Source organism: Amia ocellicauda, chromosome 3, assembly GCF_036373705.1.
Source record: "Amia ocellicauda isolate fAmiCal2 chromosome 3, fAmiCal2.hap1, whole genome shotgun sequence".
Classification (NCBI taxonomy): Eukaryota; Metazoa; Chordata; class Actinopteri; order Amiiformes; family Amiidae; genus Amia; species Amia ocellicauda.
Genome location: NC_089852.1, coordinates 16,481 through 43,671, shown reverse-complemented (window position 1 = coordinate 43,671; position 27,191 = coordinate 16,481). Strand labels below are relative to the sequence as shown.

At 44.6% G+C, this 27,191-nt stretch overlaps 2 protein-coding genes across 6 annotated transcripts; both read left to right on the top strand.

Moving 5' to 3' along the window:
• Positions 1–1,017: 1,017 nt before the first annotated feature.
• On the top strand, positions 1,018–12,209 carry LOC136729518 (hyaluronidase-2). 4 transcript variants are annotated; one of them, XM_066697518.1, is made up of 4 exons: positions 1,018–1,169; positions 4,910–5,888; positions 8,030–8,119; positions 8,381–12,209. In XM_066697518.1, the coding sequence occupies exons 2-4, from the start codon at positions 4,953–4,955 to the stop codon at positions 8,771–8,773; spliced, it is 1,419 nt and encodes a 472-aa protein (XP_066553615.1). In that variant the 5' UTR covers positions 1,018–1,169; positions 4,910–4,952; the 3' UTR covers positions 8,774–12,209. The 4 variants fall into 4 exon arrangements, with proteins under 4 accessions (XP_066553615.1, XP_066553616.1, XP_066553613.1 ...); XM_066697519.1 differs by lacking the exon at positions 1,018–1,169 and adding an exon at positions 3,597–3,944 and having other exon boundaries at positions 4,913–5,888; XM_066697516.1 differs by lacking the exon at positions 1,018–1,169 and adding an exon at positions 3,597–3,944.
• A 3,725-nt stretch (positions 12,210–15,934) lies between these two features.
• On the top strand, positions 15,935–19,803 carry LOC136729492 (hyaluronidase-1). Of its 2 annotated transcripts, none has more exons than XM_066697513.1 (4): positions 15,935–16,059; positions 17,095–18,074; positions 18,416–18,505; positions 18,951–19,803. In XM_066697513.1, exons 2-4 carry the CDS (start codon positions 17,127–17,129, stop codon positions 19,266–19,268), a joined length of 1,356 nt encoding a protein of 451 aa, XP_066553610.1. In that variant the 5' UTR covers positions 15,935–16,059; positions 17,095–17,126; the 3' UTR covers positions 19,269–19,803. The 2 variants fall into 2 exon arrangements, with proteins under 2 accessions (XP_066553610.1, XP_066553611.1); XM_066697514.1 differs by having other exon boundaries at positions 15,949–16,059; positions 17,100–18,074.
• The last annotated feature ends 7,388 nt before the right edge of the window (positions 19,804–27,191 follow it).

Below are 27,191 nucleotides of genomic sequence, written 5' to 3'. Positions count from 1 at the left end.
TTTTATCCCCTTTCAGCTTTTTTTTTTTCTTCACTCAGGCTGCAGAGTCGCACTGAGTCTAAGGTATGTTTTTGTCGTTTGGAGTGTTTCAAACTGCACTGAATGCTGGATATTATTTCTGTGAATTGTGCACGATGACAACAAATGAAATGGCAGAAACAGTCATTTGAATGTGCTTCCCTCCATCCCTCTGTTGATTGTGTTGATTGTGGACACTGATGGGAGCTGTGCATCCCTAGCTAAACAGCTCCAGTTCATGCTTATCATAGTCTGAACACATTATTAAAATTTGCATAGTCTTAGGAGTCAAAAAGATGCCATTTGGATATGCACGATTACATTAATTTTGGAGTACTGCCTCAATCAACGGGACAATGAAGCTGTTCACCACACAAGCCACACAACCAGCTGTATTTCTGAAATAATCTCTCAGTACACAAATAATTCTGGGCATCATATTTCACTTAACCCCATACAGTTCCTCTTCCAGAGTGGAAATATAGTCACATATAGAGTACTTACTTATTTTAGACTACCATACCTCTGCTCAGGACATGGAACACTGACTTCACTGCATGCATCAGTGATTTAAGGATGTCACTTTCCTGTGCTGGTGCTTTATACTGCTGCGGTGGATGCTGGAGAAAGAGGAAAGGGGGAATGAGGAAGTAGGTGCACCTAGAAAAGTAAGCAAAGCTAAATAAATAGTTGATTATATTTATGCTTCCCGGAGAAGAAGCATAAATTGCCCCTTGTAATTGCATAATGTCATCTACATGCATCTGTCAGAACCAGGCAGCAGCAGGGAGAGACCCAGCCAGGGAAATGTCCATTGTTCTCCTGTGAGCTTTCAGTGGCTCTTTCTGCCACTCGGACCAGGAGAGATCAGAAGCTCCCTATTTTATTGACTTCCTTTGCTCCTATAATGGCAGGAAGCAGCACAGAGGCAGAAGGAAGGGAGTCACTGGAGGGCAGAGACAGGCAGTGATGGGGGGTTGGGGGCAGACAGAGGTGGTAGTGAAGTCACATCTCACTGTAGAGGTATTTCATTAGTAAGCTGCTTGTGCTCATTGTGCTACCCCGTGCCTTGTGGTGGTCTGTATTCATGGGATTTGCTTACTGTAAAGTGGACTGTAAAGGACAGGGACTCCAGAAAGCTTAGCTACCAGGTAAGTGTTGATTTTGTGAAGATAAATTACTGTCTTACTCCTAGTAATTTGGGTGTTTTTAAGGTGCTAATGCACATTGACCATAATTTCTCTCCCTGGATTTCATAAATTAAAAGTAAATATATATTTCATAATCATATAAGAGTACCTCTGAGTTTTTCAATGAACTAAAAACTGCAATTCTTAAGAAAGTGAAAATACTGAATTTAAGAGATAACAAAAATGTTCAGTCATTTTTCTTCTGAATTCTTAAAATTAAAGGCAATGAACACATACAGGCATATATATCACCATCAGCCCATATCATCCACTGCTGGATGAAGGCCTCCACAGCTTCTCTTTTCAACATCACACCTGCAAAGGTTATGAATTCACATTTTATGTGGTCATCTTCTATTATTTTTTGTCATTTAGCTGACACTCTTATCCAGGACGACTTACATTTGTACCCATTTATACAGCTAGGCATTGTACTAGAGCAATCTAAGTGAAATATCTTGCTCCCTGGGATTTGAACCCACAACCTTCCACACATGAGTCCAGAGCCCTAACTACTACTCCACAGTGCTGCCATAATTCTATAATTCTAGGTATTATATATATTCTTTAACAAAAACAAAAAATGTTGTGCACTGCAGTGCTTGTTGGTTCTCAAAGGTGCTGACCAATATAAGGCACTTACTTACTGTACCTGCCTGTGTAAATTGGAAGTTGTAATATGTATTCTATTTTGAATTGCTATGTTTTATGTAAATTTAATTTGTAATGATTGATGCCTTTATTGAACTGTATTTTTGCACTTATGCTGTAAGTCGCCCTGGATAAGGGCGTCTGCCAAGAAATACAAATAATAATAATAATAATGTATTTAATTTTATTCTAGAACTGTGTGTGAGAGATAGTGGTTTAAGTAATTAATAAATGAATAATTATGAATGAATGAATTAACCCTTTGTGTAACCCACAGCCAGGCTGTGATAACGGTGATAATGCTTTTTAATTCATCTGCTTTAAAGTCAGGCTTTCTGCGCAGGTCAAATTGGCTTTGGTGATTGGGAAGCCAATTCACCTTGAGGCTCTGCACTTTTTTCTTCTTCACAAATTCCTGCGCTGACCATGGCCAGCTGTGTGCACAGATAGAGACATAAAGACCTTCAGAAACAGAAACAGGCGAGACACAGAGCCAACTCCTCCGTCAGCGTTACCCAGCCGACGCGGGCTGCGGTGTGCGCCACGGCGGCGCTGTTGGGCTTCAGAGACTCCGGCCTGACTGGACCCGCTGAGCCGGACCCGGACCTACAGCACCACACTTTCTCCAAATAAGGCAACTTGAATTAAACCATGAACTTTAAAAACATGTTTTACAGCAAACGGGTACAAAAGCACAGAAAGCAAATCGCAGCACACGATGTCGACTCTGAACCCTGTACCCATGTGTACCGACTGATGGCATTCTCGGTTAAGAGGCGATTGAGCGGAAGGGTCAGCAGGCAGAGATGCGAGGGGCTGCCCTGCGGTGTCCCTCGGGTTCGGCGAGGAGCGTCTGTATGAAATACAAGCACTGAAGACATAACATCCCGGGTCCTATGAGTTAAAGGTGCGCCGAGCTTGCCTGGTTCTGACAAAGACGTCGAGTTGCAGTGCTGTGAAACTTCGGCAGTGTAGCCCTGCACCTTGGGAATAAGAGCAACAACACAACCCCCATTCAGATACAACAAACGAGTCTATTCCGGCGTAGTTTCATTGTTGCATGTGTGACTAAAATATAATATAATATATACAGGCCATATTGCAATATTTTATATATTCCCATTGACTGTGATTATTTAATCATAGACTGTTTAGTTAGCTGAATCTTTCACTGGGTTCAGTGTGGACCACTGTCCAGACACCGGGGTCAGTGTGGACCACTGATCAGACACCGGCTTGAGATTTCCGCATTGACTGTCTATTGGAAACAATGTTCGTTTTCTTTTGGGTATTTTGTAACATGGCACATGAATGTTGACAGAAGCATTTCTCCTCTTTACACGCAAATTAGAACTAAGCACAACAAAACTAAACCAGTTATTTACTAACTATTTTAGTGTCACGTCGTGTATGAGGCGGCTGGACCCAGTGTAACTTGTTGTAACACTCCCGCAGTTTGAGCACAAAGCCCAGCCCAGAGCGCTCATGGCGGCGGGCTGAGTGAAGCCCCGCACAGTGTAACGGGACACGGCCGCCGCTCCTCGGCTCAGCGACCCTCCTCCTCCGGCGCGCCTGCGCTGCTCTCCTCGTCAGCGGAACAGACTATTTCTGTAAGCGTGGGGAGGACTGGACCGCCAGCAGTGAGTAGACCTGATAAAGAGTCAGTTATTTAGAAGACAATCAATTGAATTCGGCGTGTGCGTGTATATCCTGATACAAAGTGAACAAAGACGCAGTTTGAAAGTGTATCTGTTGCGATATATCCGGTCGATGCTCCTTGTCCCCCCCGCGGCCCTGTGTGACTGCGCCGCGCCGGCAGCGCCGCTCCAGCCCGGGGGAAGCTCGGCAGAGACGCGGGGCTGCGGGAGGAGGCGGGTCGCGGCGGCGGAACAATAGGATGGAGAAAGAAAGTCCCAGCGAACCCAGCAGCACGAGTTTCCATATTAAAAAAACCCGGGCTGGTCGTGTGTGGCTGTTGTGTCAGAGCCGAGCCGGGATGACTGCGGTTCCAGGTCCAGTTTCCCGGGCGCGATGAAAGCGCTCGGCCGTCAGCTGCACCTTTACCGAGGGGATTTCAGCGGACAGGTACCGCGCCGGCTCGGTTCCCGCCTGTAAATGAGCAGCAGCGCTTGGGCTCCATGTCGAGAGCCCGTGTGAAGTTTCCACTCAGAGAAAGTTTGCGGCCAGGAGTCCCTGGTTGGACCGGCAGCTCCGGTGTGACCGCAGTCCGTGCGCTGGACTCTTCACCACAGCATGCTCGGTACATCGGCAGCCCGGATCCGGATTAATGCCGTGTGTGTGTGAACTGTGCGCGACTGACACCCGTTTAACACGCCCGTGGGTTCAGTGTTTCACATCGGGACGCCGCTCAGTCTCAGTTCACTAACTAACTGATAGAGCTGCTTGTGTTAATGTTTGGGACGTGTTTTTTTAAGATGTGTCTTTATACTTTAGTATTATAAATATGAAATGAAATTAGTATCCTGTCTTAAGACTTTACTATTCGCAGTTTCCTTTCTTCAGTTCTATAACCAGTTTAACCAACATTTTAACTAAACTGTCATAAAAGGCTTAAACTAAATTATTGTGCAATGTATCTTGTAATTCTACCAGTGTTTTTGTTAAACTAAATTATGTTAATATTTCTCAAACTGAAATGACAGATGTGAGGTCTTTGCAAAATATTGTATAGCCGCCACAAAAACACTGTAAATGTTATGAACAAATACACCAGTGTAATCGTGTGCAATTTTCATTTCTAGGGTTGGATGAATGTAAATATTGAGCTTTTTTTGGCTGAATTGCATTTTGAAGAATTGTATTTCTGTTATAAACAGTGATGATAATAGCAGCTAATAATTCTTCTGAAGTTTCTAATCTGCAGACACGCTTCTCCCAGAATATCCCTCGTCCTGCTCTGGTCGGTCTGTCTCCGAGGCTCATTCATGTCCAGTCTCCAGCCCTTTAAGACTTGTTGCAGCACAGGAGGGAAGTTGGGGAAATGGTCCCTTTGAGTGTTTACTGATGATTTTATCTTTGTTTTTTATCAGCAGACACCCAAGCGCCTGTGAAATCCACTCTCCTGCTGCCATCATGTCTTGTATCATTTGCTTCCTGCCAGTCTGGGTCTTCTGTCTGGTCCCCCTTATGAGGTCGCAGTCCTGCTGGACTGGTCAGATGAAGTCAGCCAGACGTCCCCTTCTGTCCAACAAACCCCTGCTCTTAGCCTGGAACGCCCCAACAGAGGACTGCCGGCCGCGCCACAAGGTCATCTTCAACCTGGAGCAGTTTGAGATCACCGCTTCCCCCAACGAGGGCTTTGTGGGGCAGAATCTCACCATCTTCTACAAAGACAGGCTGGGGCTGTACCCGTACTATGAGAAAGATCAGACCGCCGTCAACGGGGGGCTCCCCCAGCTCAGTAGCCTCCAAGATCACCTGCAGAAGATACCCAACGGGGTGAACAAGTACATTCGGGACCGTGACGCCAAGGGGCTGGCTGTCATCGACTGGGAAGAGTGGCGCCCGCTGTGGATACGCAACTGGGACAGCAAGGACGTTTACCGCAACGTGTCGCGTGTCCTCGTCTCCAGTAAGAACCCCAGGTACACCAAGGAGGCGGTGAACAGGGTGGCGCAGCAGGAGTTCGAGCTGTCAGCCAAGAATTTCATGCTGTGTACGCTGAAGGAGGCCAAACACCTGCGGCCCAACCAGCTGTGGGGCTTCTACCTGTTCCCCGACTGCTACAACCACGACTACAAGAACTCCCTGGAAAACTACACGGGCCGCTGTCCCGATGTGGAGGTCAGCCGCAACGACCAGCTGGCCTGGCTGTGGGAAGAGAGCACCGCCCTGTACCCCTCCATCTACATGGGCACCGTGCTCCGGTCCTCCGGCTTCGGCCGCCAGTTCGTTCGCAACCGCGTGAAGGAAGCCATGCGGCTGGCCTCAGTCGGGGATGGACCAGCACGCCCCGTCTTTGTTTACGCGCGGCCCACCTACACTAATGAGATGACCCTGCTGACGGAGGTGAGCTTTACTGGGCGTGACTGAGGTCACGTCGTGCTGGGTGTCAGGCGGGGGATTGCAGAAATCACAGGTCTTAAAACCAAAGCCACTTAGAGATTTGGGGGTTAACTTTGCATCAACATCTGCTGCTGCGGTTCCACGTAGAGCAGGGCTCCTGTTGTCTGTGTCCATGACGGGCCAAGCGCAAGGGCCGCCCGCCTCCTGCACAGGACGTTAGCAGCACGTTGGTCTTCGAGCCTCAGCAGCGAGGCCTTTGTGCGAACCTGTCCACCTTGTCTGTGAAGATGTATGAAATCGATGCCATGATAATTTTAGGACTCTGGATTTGGGAAAGATTAACGAGTGTTGTCACCGCCATCAGCTTAATCGTTTCCTTCGTTAAGACTTTGCCGATTGTATATTTTAAAATAAGACATCCTTTCAGATTTTTTTTTTTTTTTTAACGAAAACTTCTACAGAAAGGTGTATTTTTGCGGGACGATTACTATTGTTGTTGTTTTAGCTCCGTGGTGGGCAACTCCCACCCTCTAGAATAAAAAAAAAAAAAAAAAAGAATAAAGTAGTATATTTATGACAACTGCTTATTTTGTATCAATGTGTTAGTCCCTTAATACATTGTTGATATTAATTTAGGTTGCTCACCCCTGTCTTAGCTGAATGCCATTGCATGTGGAGACGAAGACCAGGCAGCTGGTCTTCGGATGTGGAGGCTGTTCTGTGAGAATCGGGATTCGTCTGTGAAGTGATTGGTCGCACTGACCTGCTGTCCGTGGAGCAGCACTTTGTGGCATCAGACACGTCTCAGTAAGAGCATCCAGCAGCCTTTGATTGAAGAGCAGCTCTCTGAACACAAACTCAGCTTCAATCTGGAGGCTCTCGCTAATGTTTGTAAAGCTGGGGTTCAGCGAAAGAGTTCAAATTTCAGGAGCTGGTTTTATTAAATACTTATCCTGGCAGAGATGAACAAGAGGCCAGGAGGGAAGAGAAGAGCAAACGTCAGTAAATGGACCTGATTTGCCCGGACAGGCTCTGAGCGCAGGCCTACTAATTGCTATATATTGCAGAAACAATAGACAATTTGTAAGCCACACAGCCAAAGATAGTGCGACACTTACAGTGAGAGTGTAATTACCGATCGACAGCCTTACAATAACATCCAAAGCTTTAACGTGTTGTCTTTCTACTTGACCACAGTCCACTTCCTGAGAAACCCGTGCTTTCAAAGTGAAAGCTGATGGGTCTCAGTCCTTACTGGGCAAAGTCGCACTTCCCTCAGTCTCCTAGCTTGCTGAGGGAACTTTAACTGGAAGAACGACAGGGCGGCCCATGTGGCGAGGCACTCGTTCTGAGTGTAATACGAGTCTGTTTCTAAAATGCTAGTATGTATTTTTATTGGAACCGAGGCTTTTTCAGCGGGCGGAACTAATTGAAAACTAAAGGGCCCAATGCAGCATAAAATATCGGCAGCTGTCTGTTTAATTTGCATAGTTTGACAAAAAACTTTTCCACAATGAGCAACGTTGTCTTTTTAATGGCCTTTGGGTGTTTAGTTTATTATTATTCTTTTTTTAAATGTGTATTTCACCCATGAAACACATCTGTTATTTGCCAGACAGACCCTTGGTGTTTAGGTTGATCATTACACTGGAAGCAGTGCGTCTGTGTAAATGAAGCGCTCGGGTTTGGAGTGACTGTGGACTTTTTACTGCAGCAGTCTTTTATAGCCCCTCACCCTGTTTGTCTTTGTGCATCCAAGGAGAGAGAGACTCATCAGGTCATCCCTCACAGTGCCTGGACGCCTGGGATTTTAGTTTCACAATCTTTTTAGTTCTGGAGAAACGCAGCCTTTCCAGATAAGCCCCTGTTGGGAAGAGAGAAACAAATCCCTTGCGTGTGTCCCCAGGTCTCAAGCAGTTCTCCCTTCCACTAATAGCGTAGTCCTATAGTTATACATCTGACTCCTGAATTTTAAACTCTTTTTGGTGTGAGGATTTATATTCAGCCTTTCAAGAGTTTTAACAAGGCATTTAAAAGGGGTAATTATTTTCCCTGCCCCTCTAGAACCCCAGGGCTAGGGGTGAATATGGTGCCTCTAGAGAATGTTTTCAGTCACCTGAAAATAATGTTGTTTGTTCCCACAGTTTGATCTGGTCTCCACAATTGGGGAGAGTGTGTCTTTGGGAGCCGCTGGCATTATCTTCTGGGGAGACTCCACCTATGCCAGCAGCAACGTAAGTGTCGCCTCCTTAATTTGTACTCACAATTAGGCCACAGTAAACTGTATGACAGTAACTATCAGCAGTAAGCTGTTTCTTCTTCACCTGCACAAAGCCCTGAATTTGAATATATACAGTCGACGAAGCAGAATAGATCCAGCTGATGTGAGAATAGGTTTCCCCTTTGCAGTCTCTTATGGTTGAGGTGCTGTTTGGGATACTTCTGAAAGATGGGCATCTCTTCTGATTGTTGTTGTTTTTTTGGCGGAACTATAGGCTAGCTGCACAAAATTGAAAGACTACCTGCAGGGGGCGCTTGGCCGGTACCTGCTGAACGTGTCCACAGCGGCAGAGTGGTGCAGCAGGGAGAGGTGCAGCTCTAATGGCCGCTGCATGCGGAAAAACCCCAACGAGGACGCGTACCTCCACCTGAACCCTGCCAGCTTCACCATCCTGCAGAAGGGAGGCAGCCTGAAGGTGCATGGTCAGCTGAGCGCGGGCGACCGGGACACGTTCCAGCGGCAGTTCTGCTGTCACTGCTACACTGGGTACAAGGAGGACTCCTGCACCCAGACTGAGACCGGGCAGCGCTGGGGCCACTCCCCGGGCCTGAGGACCACTGTGACCAGCCTTCTGCCTTCGCTCGGCCTCTTGTGGCTGCTATTCTAGAGCAGGGGCCCACGGCCACCCCTGCAGAAAAACAGGATCCCTTACCCAGCAAGGACCGCTCCTCGGCCAAACATGGCAGATGTTCGCTACCCGTCAGTCCTGGTAGTGCTCTACAGATGGAGGAGAAGAAGTGAAGAGGGATTTGTGTTTTAATTTGTAGTACTTCTTCCTGATATGGTGCCTTCTTGGGGAAGGGTGCACAGACAGCTTGTGGCTGTATGCAGTTGCCAAGCATTTAGAGAGAAAAGTGAGTTAGAAAACAAAGCAGTTTCCCAGATAACCTGTTTACAGATCCCCCTTTTTTCTGTGTGTCCGCATCATAGAGGGAGAGAGCTGAGGGGCAGCCTGACCAGGGAAGCGATCCCCACAATGAGCTCTCCAGTCCACCAGCATTTCTACAACAATACTAGTGGTATCGTTTCCATTTCAGATACGAGACATTGATCTCAAATGTGCCTATAAAAGAAACTCTGCGAAGCAGTCCAGCTGTGCCAGTAAACCACACTCCCCTGGGCTGGTGCAATTGTGAAACTTTGAAGCCAAATATCTCTGGAGGATTTGAATCTGTTCTCTCCTCATTCTGTTCCACTATTGTCTCAGACCTAATCCAGATCTCTGAAATGGGTTTTGTTTTTGTTCTTCCTATGTCTGCATTTCTTTCGAGTACGTGTAGAAGCACTGTGCTGTACGAGCCTTCTTCACACTTTCTGAATTGTCTTTTACTGATTTATTTTCTATTCATCCACTCTCACTAGTGTCTGATTACACTCCCTACTTTATATTGTGAGGGATATAATGCAGCAATGCAAAAAGTAAATAATGGAAACACAGCAAAAACAACCTGGGAAAACAGTGCAATCATAGCTTCACTTTTAAACTTGCAGTGTCTTGATTCTTGATGTTGGAAACACAAGGAACTTTAACTTAGTTCTGGAAATTGATTGAATCTTTATATGTATTTGTTTTAATTGTAAGCAATATTTTTGTGGATAAAACTGGAACTTTAAAATGTTTGAAATTGCTGTTCATGTCTGTGTGTGGATGATTGTGATAATGTATGTGTAAATGACTAATACACAGACTGGCTGCAAATAATACTCATTGAATAACATTGATCCTTTTTTATTTGCTATAGACATTTTCTCTTAATTCTACTGATGAAACATAAATATCTATCAAACCCTCTTAACAAATGTGAAATCTCTCGCACAATGTGTGCTAATATAAAAATGTGCCAACTGTTGTACCTGCAGTGCATCAGGCCTGCTCTGTCCTGTCTTCCTTGCACAGACACACACCCTATTGTACCAGCAGTGTTAACACACACATTAACCACCGTCCACTATTTATCAATGGCTTGCAGGCCCTCCCTCGGCCTTCCTGCTGCAGTCTGGGTGTGACGCTTTTCCGCCCCTGTTCCTCTAGGCTCTTCGTCCCGCAGGGCGTTGAGGTGCCACTGCAAACGTAGGTTTCGGTTCATACACAGGACTGAGCTCAGAGATTTTAACCGTTTCCTCCTTACATTATTTTCTTTTCTTTTTCAAAGCGCTGTTACCTTTGCAGCTTCGTTTGCCAAGAAGCAGAACTCACTGGCGGTCATGGCATGCTTATAAAACAAAAACAACCAAAATACAAAATAGAGTTTAAAACGAATGTTCGGGAGGAGAAGAACCCCCCCAATGCCACATCACTGCCCCAAGCAGAGCCAGTGAGATATGCCCTCACGTTCACAAACCATCATGCTTCATGCCTGCATGTCTCCGAACACCATCCCTCCGCCCCCCGGGCTCTGCCCACCTAGTGGGGGGTTCTGATGCCTCAAGGTCAGCCAAGCGGTTTAAACCCAAACTCTCATTACTTCAATCACTACTTCTACCAGCTACTTCTATAGAGGTTTGTCTGAAGTACTGAAACAAAATAAATATGTTGTTCCAGTCTAAACCACGAGACACGGGTCAGGGTGCTGTGGATAGAAGTTCTGCTAACTGGTTTGTACATGTGATAATGTTTGTCCAGGGGGACAGCTGTGTGGCAATAGCTGTATTGACTGATGACTGTTAAGCCTTTGAGCAATTGCAAAATACGAGTACCAGTCCATCCTGAAATTCTTTTCATCAAAGCCACGCACCACGGGGGCAGGACATGAGTGTAAAAGCTCTGCTGGTTTCCCTTGATACCTAGTAAACCTTGAAATAATCGCACATTGCCTCTGACCTGCCAGTGCTCTCGGGCAATTTAGTGTGTGTGTGTATTAATGTGATGTTATAAATATGAAGTACGTACAATGAATGCTTTCCGTATCCTAAAAAAAACCTTTATTTGTTTTATATGACAATCCACACACAACACACATGCACAGAGACAATGTACTTCTGTCACATCAAGGTATAAACATTTAATCTTTTTGTATTTGTGACCGATATTTGCACAGAATGTTTTTTCCAGATTGTGTTGTAGGAGAGCTGTTCTCAAGCCCACAGACAGAATAGTTATACTGGAATGATTTCTGTATAATTCATGTGACCTTAAGAATGGAGAATTCCTGTGGAGTTTCAACTTAATACAAATTAAAGCCCATGTTTGTGACACATTTAAAAACAAAATAAATCTACCCCACTACATAAAAGTGTCCAGGTCAATATGAGCATCACGTCTCAGGGCGATGATCTTATCAGATTGTGTGAATGGGCGCAGTGTACATGACAGTCAGAAAAGCAATCCCACCATCATTATACAACCCTTGTTTTTTAACTTTTATTTTTCTCTTGCTGGCCTTTCCTGATGGGACATTTTATTTTTATGTTTTATTTTTTCTTCTTTGGGATCCCTTCCAAAATAGGGCGAACCGTTGCTGCCAAAAGTAATATTATTGGTCTTGAAGCACAGAGAAAGCCTTGTTTTCTAACTTAAACCAGACCCTGAGCAGCGCACCCTGGGATCTCTTCAATTTACTAGCTTTTGCTCCCTGACCCCCCAGCAGGGGCAAGACCTACAGTCTGCTGGAGTGTTTGTCAGACTCACTGAAGTAGTTTTAATGCTTCCCTACCACAACTATGTCCATGATAGAAGAGCACATACACACAAAGCATACACTTCTCTCTGATTACATTCTCTGCCCTGAGGCACACGGCTGAGAGGAGATCAGTTCAGTTTGATGGGAAAATAATAGGAGCTTGGCTTGTTGCTTGACTGACTCAGAAGGTAATGTTAGTTTGGAGGGGATCCCTTGGGAGCTTTGGGCTCTAGTGCCTGTGTGGCTGGCTTTAAAAGACATTACAGTCAAGTTGAGTCATTGATCACATTGTTACACCCAGAGATTCAGAGCCACAAGGTGTCACTGTTCAATTGGCTACCTGTTAAGATGTTTCAATGCACTGTCAAGCTTCACAGTTTCCTTCAGTCCCAGTGTGATTCTTAATAAATAATGTGAGGAATATATTGTTCTATTGTGTGTGTTTTTTACATGAATCACTCATCTGATGCTCTCTCTAAATATATATGCTAAATAGCTTAGCAACAAGGGACTTTCCTGTTTTATGGCTTGGGACGGAAAATGGTTTCACATTATCAGCTGTTTGATAGTGCTGCCTGTTCTCCTGAGGGTCAGATGCAGTTTAAGGGGAAATGCTGAGTAAGGCTGTCAGGATGTTTGGCAACACCAGAGCCCAAACAGGTCAGCAGCTCCTACCTCATGACTTTGTAACCCTTTCGGCACTGAGGCCTGTCTTATCACTGTACTGCCGTCCTATCAGCTTTCTCTGGGCTGGACTCTTTCCGGTTCTGAGTATTGTTATTGTGCAGTGTTATTTACTTAATGATATTCTATTCAAGCCCTAAAGCGGGAGGGAGTTGGCCTTTCCATGAACTGTTAACGAAACCATTTAAACCTTGAAAAAAAAAAAGTTCTCTTCTAGTTTTTGCTCGTTCCTCTCGAAATGTCCCAACTGTCCTTTAAGTGTATTTTTATTTTTATTTCCCCATCCATCCAACCCAAATCATATCTATATCTATATGTAAATGCATGCCGGTGGCCTGCGGTGTTCAGGGGAGTCAAGTGGAAAATGGCTGCCGGTGGGGGCGCTGGAGAAACTGGCTTAGTTTTTTCCATGTAATGTTCTGAGAAGCCCTGCCTGCTGCTTTGAAGTATCTCGCCCCCTACTACTCTACCCGGACTACTGTTTTTGAACCAAAAACCTAGATATGTAATTAGTCCAAATCCACATCCAGCTCTCTACCACTCCTGCTGGGAAGGGGCCTGAGCCCTGAGACCTGTATCTGATGAGGACTATGGTGTGAGAAGATGTGCATGACAAAACATCCCATCTGTAGACATATAACCAACCACTGAACACCGATGGTTAAATTAGGTCAATTGCCTTAATCAACTTTGACATATATATATATATATATATATATATATATATATATATATATATATATATATATATATATATAACTTTGGATAGCATGATCATACTTTCATGTATTACCATTCAATGAATTGTCAGTTTAAGATTGAATCGGAACATTGTAACTGAAATAGTGATGACAGATGAGTAGGGTTACATTTAGCAGCTTCATTCATGTATAATTATACGTGACAATGTCAGGCATTAAAAGACATTCAACTATAGGGTGGATGAATAAAGTGTACACCTGGACTGATCAAAGTATACATCCTTGTCTGTTGTGAATCAGATAGCTTTAATGTAAAATTACATAAAACAACAGAATATATCTATCTATACATATATACATGTTTATCTATCTCTCTATCACTATATACACTCACCTATTATCAGGATTATTAGGAACACCATACTAATACTGTGTTTGACTCCCTTTCGCCTTCAGAACTGCCTTAATTCTACGTGGCATTGATTCAACAAGGTGCTGAAAGCATTCTTTAGAAATGTTGGCCCATATTGATAGGATAGCATCTTGCAGTTGATGGAGATTTGTGGGATGCACATCCAGGGCACGAAGCTCCCGTTCCACCACATCCCAAAGATGCTCTATTGGGTTGAGATCTGGTGACTGTGGGGGCCAGTTTAGTACAGTGAACTCATTGTCATGTTCAAGAAACCAATTTGAAATGAGTCGACCTTTGTGACATGGTGCATTATCCTGCTGGAAGTAGCCATCAGAGGATGGGTACATGGTGGTCATAAAGGGATGGACATGGTCAGAAACAATGCTCAGGTAGGCCGTGGCATTTAAACGATGCCCAATTGGCACTAAGGGGCCTAAAGTGTGCCAAGAAAACATCCCCCACACCATTACACCACCACCACCAGCCTGCACAGTGGTAACAAGGCATGATGGATCCATGTTCTCATTCTGTTTACGCCAAATTCTGACTCTACCATCTGAATGTCTCAACAGAAATCGAGACTCATCAGACCAGGCAATATTTTTCCAGTCTTCAACTGTCCAATTTTGGTGAGCTTGTGCAAATTGTAGCCTCTTTTTCCTATTTGTAGTGGAGATGAGTGGTACCCGGTGGGGTCTTCTGCTGTTGTAGCCCATCCGCCTCAAGGTTGTACGTGTTGTGGCTTCACAAATGCTTTGCTGCATACCTCGGTTGTAACGAGTGGTTATTTCAGTCAAAGTTGCTCTTCTATCAGCTTGAATCAGTCGGCCCATTCTCCTCTGACCTCTAGCATCAACAAGGCATTTTCGCCCACAGGACTGCCGCATACTGGATGTTTTTCCCTTTTCACACCATTCTTTGTAAACCCTAGAAATGGTTGTGCGTGAAAATCCCAGTAACTGAGCAGATTGTGAAATACTCAGACCGGCCCGTCTGGCACCAACAACCATGCCACGCTCAAAATTGCTTAAATCACCTTTCTTTCCCATTCAGACATTCAGTTTGGAGTTCAGGAGATTGTCTTGACCAGGACCACACCCCTAAATGCATTGAAGCAACTGCCATGTGATTGGTTGGTTAGATAATTGCATTAATGAGAAATTGAACAGATGTTCCTAATAATCCTTTAGGTGAGTGTATATTTCTCTCTGTCTCTCTATATATGTACACCGATCAGCCATAACATTATGACCACTGACAGGTGAAGTGAATATAACACTGATAATCCCGTTATCATGGCACCTGTCAGTGGGTGGGATATATTAAGCAGCAAGTGAACATTTTGTCCTCAAAGTTGATGTGTTAGAAGCAGGAAAAATGGGCAGCGTAAGGATCTGAGCGACTTTGACAAGGGCCAAATTGTGATGGCTAGACGACTGGGTCAGAGCATCTCCAAAACTGCAGCTCTTGTGGGGTGTTCCCGGTCTGCAGTGGTCAGTACCTATCAAAAGTGGTCCAAGGAAGGAAAAGGCTGGCCCGTGTGGTCCGATCCAACAGACGAGCTACTGTAGCTCAAATTGCTGAAAAAGTGAATGCTGGTTCTGATAGAAAGGTGACAGAACACACAGTGCATCGCAGTTTGTTGCGTATGGGGCTGCGTAGCCGCAGACCAGTCAGGGTGCCCATGCTGACCCCTGTCCACTGCCGAAAGCGCCCACAATGGGCACGTGAGCATCAGAACTGGACCACGGAGCAATGGAAGAAGGTGGCTTGGTCTGATGAATCATGAGTTCAAGGTGTTTACTTGGCCTCGAAATTCCCCAGATCTCAATCCAATCAAGCATCTGTGGGATGTGCTGGACAAACAAGTCTGATCCATGGAGGCCCCAACTCGCAACTTACAGGACTTAAAGGATCTGCTGCTAACGTCTTGGTGCCAGATACCACAGCACACCTTCAGAGGTCTAGTGGAGTCCATGCCTCGACGGGTCAGGGCTGTTTTGACGGCAAAAAGGGGACCTATACAATATTAGGCAGGTGGTCATAATGTTATGGCTGATTGGTGTATATTTATGTCTATGTCTGTATTATACCTCTCTATCTATATATTAATATCTCTACCGTCATCTTTATAATCTATATCTATTTATCTATCTATTTATATATAAAGATATATAAAGATTATATATATATATATATATATATATATATATATATAATCTTTATATCTGTCTCTATATATTTACCTCTCTATATTCTTTACAGAAAAATAATTTAAATGTCGAATCCAGTTGGCTGATTTAGAGGCCCGCCTCTCCTGTGCTCTAATTGGTCAGAATAACTTTTCCTTTCCCAGCTTCGCGTCGGTCCCGACAGTTGGCCCAACATCGGGTCACCGGACCGGCTTGTGTCTGCGGCGGTACGGCGCTACTGCGCTGCGCAAGGACAGCGTTTAAAACTACACCACTGATCGGTAAGTGCCTTTAAATGTCACTTTATATCCGAGATGAAAACAGACCGAATGGACACAATGCATCCACAATGTTTAACATTTGTATTATTGTAATTTATATTACTTACTCAACCGGCTGCATTACATCCAGGCTATAGTTCCTATAGCGAAGTAGAGTCGGCTCTGCTATACATTCACTTACAGGAATATAGTTGCACATTTTGTCTCCATCTATATTGTTATATCGCTCAATTACGTGCCGCAGTTTTTGTTTAATGCCATATAAATGAAACGGCGACCCTGTTGACAGGAGCTGCATTGTTCACAAGTTTCATATATAATGTTTACAACTTGTTTTTTTAATGAATTGTTTGGTTGTTTGCACATAGGAAGCGGCTGGATTTGTCATGTAAAGGGAGTCATTGTTTTTAGTAATTTGGGAATTTTCCATTTTTGGTTTCGTTCCCCAGACGTCTTAAGAAATCATTCACTTTTGTTTATTTACTAGGAAGTGTTTTATAATTTAAGATTTCCCCTGGTGTTTCACAGATTTTAATTTATTTTTGACTGTTCAAACAAACCTGTCTTAAAGTGTTTTTTTTTTTTTTTAATAAACACTAATTGTAGTAAAGCATGGCCAAAAACATAGTAAATTAGAAATGGAAAGTGAAAACAGCAGGTTCGAGATAGTAAGCTGTGAGACCATGGCAGAGTGAAGTACATTCCTGGTGTGGGTATTACCACAAGAAACAGCAAGAAAACTGCCATATTTACTATGGTAAATGAGGAATTAGGATAGATATTCCAGATCAAAATAAGTTCTCAAATAAATCCTTAAGTGCGTGCCTTTAATAAGCAAACGATATTATGAAAAGTATTTGGCACAGGAGTCAGATACCAGAAGGCAGCTGTCAGCAGTGTAGTTCATACACCTGGGAGGAGCCTCCAAGGTGACATAGATATTTAGTGTGTTTCCCATCTTGGTTTCTCTCCATTACACCCCGTACGCTGTGCATCATGTTCCACACATCTCACACTGCCTTCTGTCCCGCTCAGTGCAGATCCCGGGTGGACTGTAGCCTCTGCTGATGACCCCCAGCTTAATGGAATCGCAGGAACTCACAGCAAGGATGTCCGCCCTGGTGCTGCTCAGCCTGTGGGCCGTGGGGGGCGCTGTGGCCATCCAGCAGACCCGCATGCCTCTGTTGCCCAATGTGCCCTTCCTGACGGTGTGGAATGCCCCGACAGAGTCCTGCAAGACCAAGTATGGGGTGGACCTGGACCTCAGCCTGTTTGACATCGTGCTGAACCAGAACCAGAGCTTCATGGGGGACAATATCACCATCTTCTACGTGGACAAGCTGGGCCGGTACCCTTTCTACACGCTCCAGGGGGAGCCGGTGAACGGGGGGGTGCCCCAGAACGCCAGCCTGTTGGAACACCTGGACTTGGCTTGGGCCGACATTGAGCGCTACATCCCGCACGCTGCCTTCTCGGGCCTGGCAGTGGTGGACTGGGAGAGTTGGCGGCCGCTGTGGGTGCGGAACTGGGACTCCAAGGAGGTTTACTGCAACGCCTCCCGGACTCTGGTGCAGCAGAAGCATCCCGACTGGCCTCCTTCTAAAGTGGACAGCGAAGCCCAGAGGGAGTTCCAGGAGGCGGGCCGGGCGTTCATGAATCGCACGCTGCAGCTGGGCCGCGAGATGAGGCCCGGCGGCTGGTGGGGGTTCTACGGGATGCCCGGCTGCTACAACTACCAGTACAAGAATGCCTCGCTGAACTACACCGGGCAGTGTCCGGAGGTGGAGATGAGGAGGAACGAGGAGCTGGGCTGGCTGTGGAACGTCAGCTCTGCGCTGTATCCCAGCATCTACCTGGAGTTGGAGTTGCGCGGCCGGGGCGAGGCTATCCGGCGGTACACGCAGTACAGCGTCCTGGAGGCCCAGCGGTGCGCGGGACAGGTCACTCCGGTCAGCCCCCCGGTGCTGCCCTATGCCCGCATAGCCTACACCTACTCCCTGGAGTTCCTTTCTCAGGTGAAGGTCTCAGTTGTGTGCAGAGACTGATCAGATCATCCTCGTTTTAAAAGTCACACTCCTTTAGAGCAACATTTGAATTTGAGGGATCACAAACTTCTTGTAACTGTATCATTTTTTCACAGATTTGTATTATATATTTTTGAATTAATACCATCCTAATGATCAAAATAGGAGTTTAAATTTCTGATACTGTTAATGGTGAAGAAAAGGTTGTTCATCTGTGGGTTCGGGGGACGGTATTTTGTGTTTGCTTTACTGAACGCTTGTTATTTTAAGACGTGACGTGTGTGTGAAGTGACATCTGTGACTAACTGATCTCCTGTGGTCTGTGTCTGCAGGAGGACTTGGTTCACACTGTCGGGGAGGCTGCAGCGCTGGGAGCGGCAGGTATCGTGCTCTGGGGGAACGCAGACTATGCAAAATCTCAGGTATGCAGGAGCAGAAGGATCTGTGTGCTTTAACGACACACATTATCTCCACCTTGCTCATTGGCTTGCTTTTTAGCTTATTGATCCAAAAACATAATGTATCTAGTCTATTGGTGCATGTGTTAGTGTCTCCTGTCCCACTTCCTTGACAATCTGCTGTACGGGGCGCAGACGTTTGTGCTGCATTTTGAACAATGTTTAAATGGCAAGTCAAGTTCAACGGGAAGTCGAGCTGTAAAACGAGTTTCCTGTATGACAGTAGAGTGTAAACTACACCATGACTGTGTTGGTGGCTTGTGAAGACAAATTGGTTTCTATCGACTTGTGAATGGCTCAGCTTCCACTTTGTCATTCATCAGAATAAAACAGGGAAACAGCATGAGAATGACAAGCAAAACCCAGCGATTTACTCTTTTCACCATTGTCTCCCCTTTCCCTCATGCAGGCTGTGTGTGAAGAAATAAAAGGCTATACGGACGGGACTCTGGGTAATTACATTGTGAACGTGACCACGGCTGCTGTGGTGTGCAGCCGGGTCCGGTGCTCGAGTCGTGGGCGCTGCCAGAGGCAGGACAGTGGCTCGAAGGCTTACCTCCACCTGGATCCACTCAGCTGGACAGTCCTGTCCAAGCCGGGGCCCAAGGGCATGGTGCACAGTGTGCAGGGGCAGCTGAATAAGGAGGAAGCATTGAGCATGGAAGCCAAGTTTAAATGCAGCTGCTACCAGGGTTGGGCTGGGAGGCACTGTAAAAAGCGACTGTAGCCCGGCTGATGTTTCTGGAATAAAGGAGGATCACGGTTAACCCTTTGGACCAAACATCCCCAATAAAGGCTGCTCACACTACAGGGTTTTTTACTGCATGATGCCGTTATAAATGTATATGTACACATTCATAAAGTAATGGATACTTCTGAGTACAGTATATAGACAGTAGTAATATGCCATGGATAACTTGTTTATTGCAGCCACTGCTGAATCTAGTGATACATAAACAAATGCACATTATAACCTGGTTGCTGAATGAACAAACTGAAGTCACCATATCGAATATGTGGCAGTTAAACCCTACAGAGATTAGAGTCTCACAATGATTGGGCCCCATCGGGGTTTATGGTGACTTCAGAGATTCAGTGCTTTGTTACTTTCCAGCTAGAAAATATGGAGATACAATAAAGGTTTGCATGCCATTGTGTCCGCAGCCTGGTGTTTGAAATGGTGTGAGATATCTGATGAACGGGGAGCGTGGTGTTCTGGTCTGTACAATAATAAACTAAATAAAATGTGGGGAAAAACAGAATCTGCATAAATGTAATCGGTCAGTGTGCATTGGACTACCAGGTCCACTAGGCACCCAAAACAGGCATGCAGAGATCACTGGTTGTTTTCTTTTATATTTCACCTTGGCAGTCTCTTGCATCAGGAAGAATTGGGAAAATTTACACTTTGCTTCTCCAAATGCCATTAATAAGACACTCTCTGAGGGTCAGTGAGCCCAACACAGTGGACTCTGTCTAAACGTATTTCAGATCCTGTGATCAATCACCAGTAACACCAATTCACCTGTAGTCTGAGAAAGTATTTATACAATGGCCTTCACTTTAAGAAGAGGAATGCACAATGAGCCCACAATGCAATTTAAAATCTGGTTTACTATTTTCTGTATCAGGATTTTGCAGAATAATAAAATAAACTATTTATTCTCTCTCTTAAGGAAACACATCTTATTAAGCCAATGATACAAACACACGTGAAAGGAAAAAACTAAAAACAGAAGTAGCAACATGGGGAACATTTTATTTGGCAAAGGACTACCAGTTATCCTTCGTATCACATGAATTACACATTTTCCAGAGTCATGTAATGATCCATTTGTGAAGAATGGTCTTAAACCCTACTTCCATTAACCAAGTCATTCTGGACATGAATCAATTCAGTAATATCAAACACATGGACGTCTTTAAAGGAGTTCTTTATTTCTTCTCCTTGTGATTGAATTTATTACATATCACACGTTGTGTACTTTTGTAATTCTATTGTTCTCACTCAGATTATTCTTGGCAGGGCTAGTAAAGCACGTGGGAAACATACTCTACAAAGCTTCTTGGATTTGAACAAATGGACATTTCAGGAAGTCTTCAGCAGGATAAAAGGTGATTTACTCCCTTCCACACTTACTGGCAGTCTGTTCCTGCGAAGCTACTATTGCTAGGATGCCCAAGACGCACAGTAGAAAGCAGAAATGCCAAAATACACACATGGATGATGCTAGGCTTGTGTTAAATACAGAAATCATTGTAAATTACTCACTGTGAGGAGATTAGGGTGGTTAAGGTTTCCTGTCAGAAAAAAAGTACATCTTGTGTTTGTTACAACGTACAGATACACTGAAACACGGAAGCCATCAGAACTCACCAAAATGTGTGGCTTCAGTGTCAAAGTTAGTGCTACTGAGTTATGAAAAAAGGTGAAAAAAAAAAAAAGCAGTTGACAAACATGTTCATTGTACTTAAGGAAGGCAAGCAACATTATTGAATGAATTGATGATTTGCATTGTATTACACTTTACAAACGAATTGGTATTTGGTTGCTTGCTTGTATTTCCGCATTCGTGACGTCTGAATTCTAGAAGTGGGAGAAATCGGGGTCTGTCTCCAAAGTCCAAAAGTATTTACGAGCTGGAAGCTGACATGGACATTTCTTCAAATCGGGAGCTCGTATTGACCATCCTTACCACATGACGTAAACGCAGGGTCAGTCTGTCACAGAGACACCACAGTCATGGTTCAAATACATCCATATCAGATTTGATTGGGTTAGGGCCAGGCTGGAGACCCTGCAGATGTCCAGTCTCTCTGTCAGTATAAAGCTGTGTCTCTATCAGAGGTGGACACCAACTGTCCCAGTGGCACAGTGCTCCCCCTGGTGGCAGTGCACACAACACACAGGTGCTTGTTAGGGCATCTCTTGTCCCCATCACCTTTAGTTAATTATTTCCCTGTTGTTTTGCTATAGGATTTATTTATTTTTTGCTTTTAAAATGTTATCACAAATTAATCATAACGCAAAACACATTGTTTAATACTGTAATAATTTCCCCCAATTTTTGGCATAAATGCTTTCAAGCATCAGGTATTGCTTAAATTAATTTACATTAAAAAGTGATTAAAGCGCAAGAATTTGTGTAAATATTTAAATATAAACCTTATTTAAAATAAAAATTCAACCAGACATATGATTCTGATCTCACGGACCCTCTTCTCTTCACTGGCTGCCCGTGCGCTACAGGATAGACTTTAAAGTGCTCATTTAAAGCACTAAAGGGACTGGCACCTCCCTACTTAAAAGATCTCCTTATCGAACACACTCCAGGTCAGCCATTGAGATCCCAGGAAGCCGGTTACTTAGTGCTCCCTAAAATACACAAGAAAACTGCAGGTGGTTGAGCATTTAGTTATAGGGCTCCTAAATTGTGGAACGATCTTCCAGCCTCTGTAAGAGATGCCCTTCTGTCTTAGCCTTTAAATCATGGCTGAAGACTCTTCTGTTTAGTTTTCTAGCCCATAGTGTCGCCGGTGTGCCATGGACATGCGATGCACAACTGTCTTTGGAAATGTCCTGCTTTGCATGACCAGTATCTGAGCACAACTGTCCTTTTGTCTTCCAGCAACACCCCACTCTGAGGGTCCGACGAGGCGCCTCGTCCCCCACCGAGGGAGTCTGACGAGACACAACCCTCCTCCGAGGCACCCCACCACAGAGGGCTAACGGGACATCCACACCCAAGGTCTGATGAGCCATTGCCACCCAAAGGCTGTTGATGGTCCAACCCCCCCACCCCCGATGGCTGGTGAGAGGCCTCCTCCAGAGGGAAGAGCACAGCCAGCAGCACTGATCAAGAGCTTTCTGATCTCCTTGCTGCTGTAATGACTACACTGCCTGGAGGGGAGGCAACCATTAGGCCTAGGCCCTAAGCCATGAACCCCCAGAGATTAATTTCCTACTAAATGTCGACTTTCTTCTCTCCTCTCTCCCCTCGCTGTCCTCACCTACCATCCTACTGAGAGACTTCAACATCCACCTCTCCAACCCTTCCCACTGTGCCGGTTTTCTTCCTCTCCTTCACTCCTTTAACTTCACTATCTCCCCATCTCCCCCCACTCACAGGGCTGGCCGCCAGCTACACCTCATCTTCTCAAGAGGCTGCTCCCCTTCAACACTTACCGTGACACTCATGGACATCTCAGACCACCACTTCATTTCCTTCTACCTTTCCCTCCCCTCCCTCCCCTCTCCTCCCACTCCCTCTGTCACCTTCCATCGTAATCTCCGCTCTGTCTCCCCCTCCACCCTTGCGTCCACTGCCCTCACTCTCTTGCCTTCCATTGACTGTTTTTCAAATCTATCTGTCAACTGTGCTACCTCCTCTTTGTTCTCCTCCCTCACCTCCTCCTTTAACTCACTCTGTCCTCTTGTGTCTCGTCCTGCCCGTCCCTCCCCTCCTCAGTCTGCGTGCCACCGAACAGAAGTGGAAAAGGACCAAACTCCCAGCTGCACTCGAACTCTACCGCTCCCTACTGTCCACATTCTCATCCTCTCTCACCTCAGCCAAGAAGTCTTACTTCCAATCTCTCTTTGAATCCACTATCAACAACCCTCAGATCATCTCTTTTTCCCCCACTCTTCCTCACCTTCTGCTGACCTCCCCATCTCGATCCCCTTGGAATCCACCACACTCTCTCCTTCTTCCGCTAAAAATCTAGGAGTCACCCTCGATCCTGCACTCTCCTACTCCCAACACATCACCACGCTAACGTGCACCTGCAGATTCTTCCTGAGCAAGATACGCCGGATCCGTCCCTTTCTCACCGACAACTCAGCTACTCATCCAGTCACTGGTTCTCTCCCGCCTGGACTACTGCAACTCCCTCCTGGCTGGCCTGCCTGCATCCACTACCCGCCCACTCCAGCTCATCCAGAACTCTGCGGCTTGTCTGGTATTCTCTCTGCCACGATTCGCACATGCTACTCCACTGCTCCGCTCCCTCCACTGGCTCCCGTTAGCGGCACGCATTCAGTTCAAGACTTTGACCCTCACCTACCACTGTCTTGACCACACTGCACCAAGCTACTTTCAGTCACTCGTCTCAACATACATCCCCTGCAAACCACTGCGTTCCTCCAGTGCCAGAAGGCTAACTCTGCCTCCTCGCCACTCTCCTTCCTCCAGAGCCCACTCCTTCTCATCCCTGGCCCCTAAGTGGTGGAACGACCTGCCCACCGAAGTCAAAACAGCGAGTCCTTGACCTCATTCTGCCCCTTACTCAAGACGCATCTCTTCCGACAGCACTTGTAATATTAGTCCTCTATCCCTGCTGGATAGCACTTCAGCTTTATTATGCTTCTCGCGTTCTTGATTGTTTTCCTCCTTGCTCCCTTTCCCGTAGCCCTCGTCTGTAACCCTACATCTTGGCAGCACTTAGGTTTCACCGTCCAGGATGTAGGGAGTCTCTTACTGTACTTGTGTAAATTGTAAATTGGAATTTGAAAAATGTATTATCTTGAATTGCTATGTTTTATCTAGTTGAATTTGTAATGATTGATGCCTTGTACTTCTGTATTTTTGCACTTTGTTTGCACTTATGTTGTAAGTCGCCCTGGATAAGGGCGTCTGCCAAGAAATAAAAATAATAATAAAATAATAATACATGACATCATAGGAGTTTTTTGTTTTTCTCTCCTCCATGCCCAAATGGTTTATTTATTTAAATGTTCATTTACTTTATTTTAGATCATACAAACTGTTTAAAGGTCTATTTTTATTTATTTTATTGTATTATTTATGTATTTTATTTTGCTGTACGTTTGTTGTATGTTTACCAGTCTGTGTGCTCTGTGGCTACCCTGCAAAGGGCGCTATACAAATAAAAATGGATTGATTGATATTTTGTGTTCAGCAGACATCTCCCAATAATACCTGGTCGAAGTACAGAAAAGACACTATGGCATCAAGCAGCTCCTGCCCATAATTTAGGAAGTGCAGCTGCAGGGCAACAAGCTTGTCCAGCAACACACAAGGCATCATACGACGCACACCCTGACACATCCTGGAGTCCTGAGTGGAGACCTTGCAACTGCGCAGCACACTGACTGCCGGCACTGCAGACCTGATCCTGAATGCAGACTATCACACGCAGGGCCGGCCCCAGCCTTTTGGGGGCCATAGACGAGATTTGATTGTGGGGGCCCCCCCCCCGCAAAACATTTTAGTGGTGCCCATCTTCATGGCGGAGAGAAAATATTTAGGTAAAACTAAGAGAGACACAAACATTTGAACACAAACATCTTGTGGATAGGTATAATAATCACAGAACATGTATTGCACTTTAACATAGACTGAAATAGATTTGGTGATACATACACATTTAAATAGTACACTGTGCACACTGAAATAACAGCAATAACTAATAAAGAGTTTAGGTAAAAAAACACCCACGCCATAAGTACTCAGTACTGAAAATACTATATTACACATTAAAACACAATGTATTTAAAAAAATACAATACTATCAAAAATAATTCGCTGGCAAACTACAGTAGTAGTTAACTACTAATCATTAGTATCGTTTTGATGGCAACTGCAGCAGGCTAGCTATCAAAGTGTGCTCAAGTCACAGATGAAATGCCCCTCTCTCTCTCTGGTTTACATGCTCTTAGTTTATTGCACTAGAGAGGATCTGCAGTTTACCCACAGCCATGCAAAGGGCAAAGGAGTGTCTTATACATTTCGCCTTGTTGTTTAATACTTAGTTTTAATGATCTTACTGAGTGGTTTTTCATGTCACTGACAGAGCTACAGTCATGAATAGACGCGTTTGATAAAGTTATGATTACAACACAATGTACATGAACAGTGCACAACAGACCCACAATATAGAGAGCATAATGATAATTGGAAACAAAAGCATTACGCATTGCAATTAACCATGAAACGCCCGACTTGGATCAAGTCCCCACGTAGTCTCCTCTGTTCCAGGGTGAAAAGGTTCAGTTCCCTCAGTCTCTCCGAGTAGGACTTTCCCTTCAGACCTGGAATAAGTCTGGTTGCTCTCCTCTGAACTGCCTCTAAAGCAGCAATATCCTTCTTGAAGTGTGGTGCCCAGAACTGTACACAGTATTCCAGATGAGGTCTAACTAGTGCACTGTACAGTCTTAACATTACTTCCCTTGTTTTAAATTCTACACTTTTGACAATGTACCCTAGCATTCTGTTTGCCTTTTTTATTGCTTCCCCACATTGCTTGGATGGAGAAAGTGAGGAGTCCACATAGACTCCTAGGTCTTTCTCATGCGTTACTTCATCTAGATCTGTACCTCCCATAGTGTAATTATAGTGGACATTTTTGTTACCTGCATGTATTACCTTGTACTTGTCCACATTGATTTTCATTTGCCTGGTGTCAGCCCACAACTGAATATTATCTAAGTCCCCCTGAATAGCCTGTGCTGCCAAGATTGTATCTTCTGAGCCACCTATTTTAGTATCATCTGCAAATTTGACAAGTTTGCTAACTATCCCAGAGTCCAGATCATTAATATAGATTAGAAAAAGCAAAGGCCCTAGTACTGATCCCTGTGGAACTCTACTAACAACCTCACTCCAGTTAGAAGTGACTCCTCTAATTGACACCCTCTGTTTCCTATACATCAGCCAGTTCACAATCCATCTACTTACATTACCCTGAATGCCTACAGCTTCCAATTTGAGGATCAGTCTTTGGTGTGGAACCTTATCAAAAGCTTTCTGAAAGTATATAATATCATATGCTTTCACATGATCTACAAACTGTAGTCTAAACCCATGTTGACTATCTCCAAGAATATGGTTTTCATTAAGATGCCCCTTTATTTTCTGTATAATAATTTTTTCCAACATTTTACAGGTGATGCAGGTGAGACTGATTGGTCTGTAATTTCCTGGCTCAGTTTTGTCCCCTTTCTTGTGGATTGGTATGACATTTGCTGTCTTCCAGTCAGTTGGCACATCCCCTGTTCTAAGTGTCATTTGGAATAATCAAGTTAGCGGCCTATAAATAATTTCCCTCATTTCTTTAAGTACTGTTGGAAATATCCCATCTGGCCCAGGTGATTTGTTTGTTTTTAATTCCACTAGTCCCTTTAGTATCTCCTCCTCCTTTATCCTGATCTCTCTTAGGGTTTGAATGGACTGATCATTAACCTGTGGCATGTTATCTTTCTTTTCTTTTGTAAAAATCTCTGTGAAATACTCATTTGCCACATCTTGTTCATTTTCCAAGATACTTCAATTTTTGCCCTGTATCTGTATCACTTCCTCCTTTATTGACCTCTTACTTTTGTAGTATTGAAAAAAGCTCCTTGCATTGGTTTAAGCTCCAAGAGCTATGTTTCTTTCTATTTCCCTCTTTGCTTTCCTGATCCCTTGCTTAACATCTCTTTGCAGCTCAATATATTCTTTGTATTTTGTTTAATCTCTATTCCTTTTGTATGCGCTATACAACATTTGCTTTCTCTTGATATTTTTTTGCATACTTCTATTAAACCATTTTTGCCAATGTTTGTTGGTCCTCAATTTGCTAAGTTTTGGTACAAATTTCTCCTGAGCCTCAAGTAGTATATTCTTAAAATATAACCATCCATTTTCAACTG

Bases quoted from the DNA above. Each gene is read 5' to 3' on its own strand.
- LOC136729518 (XM_066697515.1), top strand. From the start codon at position 3,998: ATGTCGAGAGCCCGTGTGAAGTTTCCACTCAGAGAAAGTTTGCGGCCA. The intron at 4,120-4,909 runs GTACATCGGCAG...GTTTTTTATCAG, and splicing joins TCTTCACCACAGCATGCTCG to CAGACACCCAAGCGCCTGTG. The intron at 8,120-8,380 runs GTAAGTGTCGCC...GCGGAACTATAG, and splicing joins CCACCTATGCCAGCAGCAAC to GCTAGCTGCACAAAATTGAA.
- LOC136729492 (XM_066697513.1), top strand. From the start codon at position 17,127: ATGACCCCCAGCTTAATGGAATCGCAGGAACTCACAGCAAGGATGTCC. The intron at 18,075-18,415 runs GTGAAGGTCTCA...CTGTGTCTGCAG, and splicing joins CCCTGGAGTTCCTTTCTCAG to GAGGACTTGGTTCACACTGT. The intron at 18,506-18,950 runs GTATGCAGGAGC...TCCCTCATGCAG, and splicing joins CAGACTATGCAAAATCTCAG to GCTGTGTGTGAAGAAATAAA.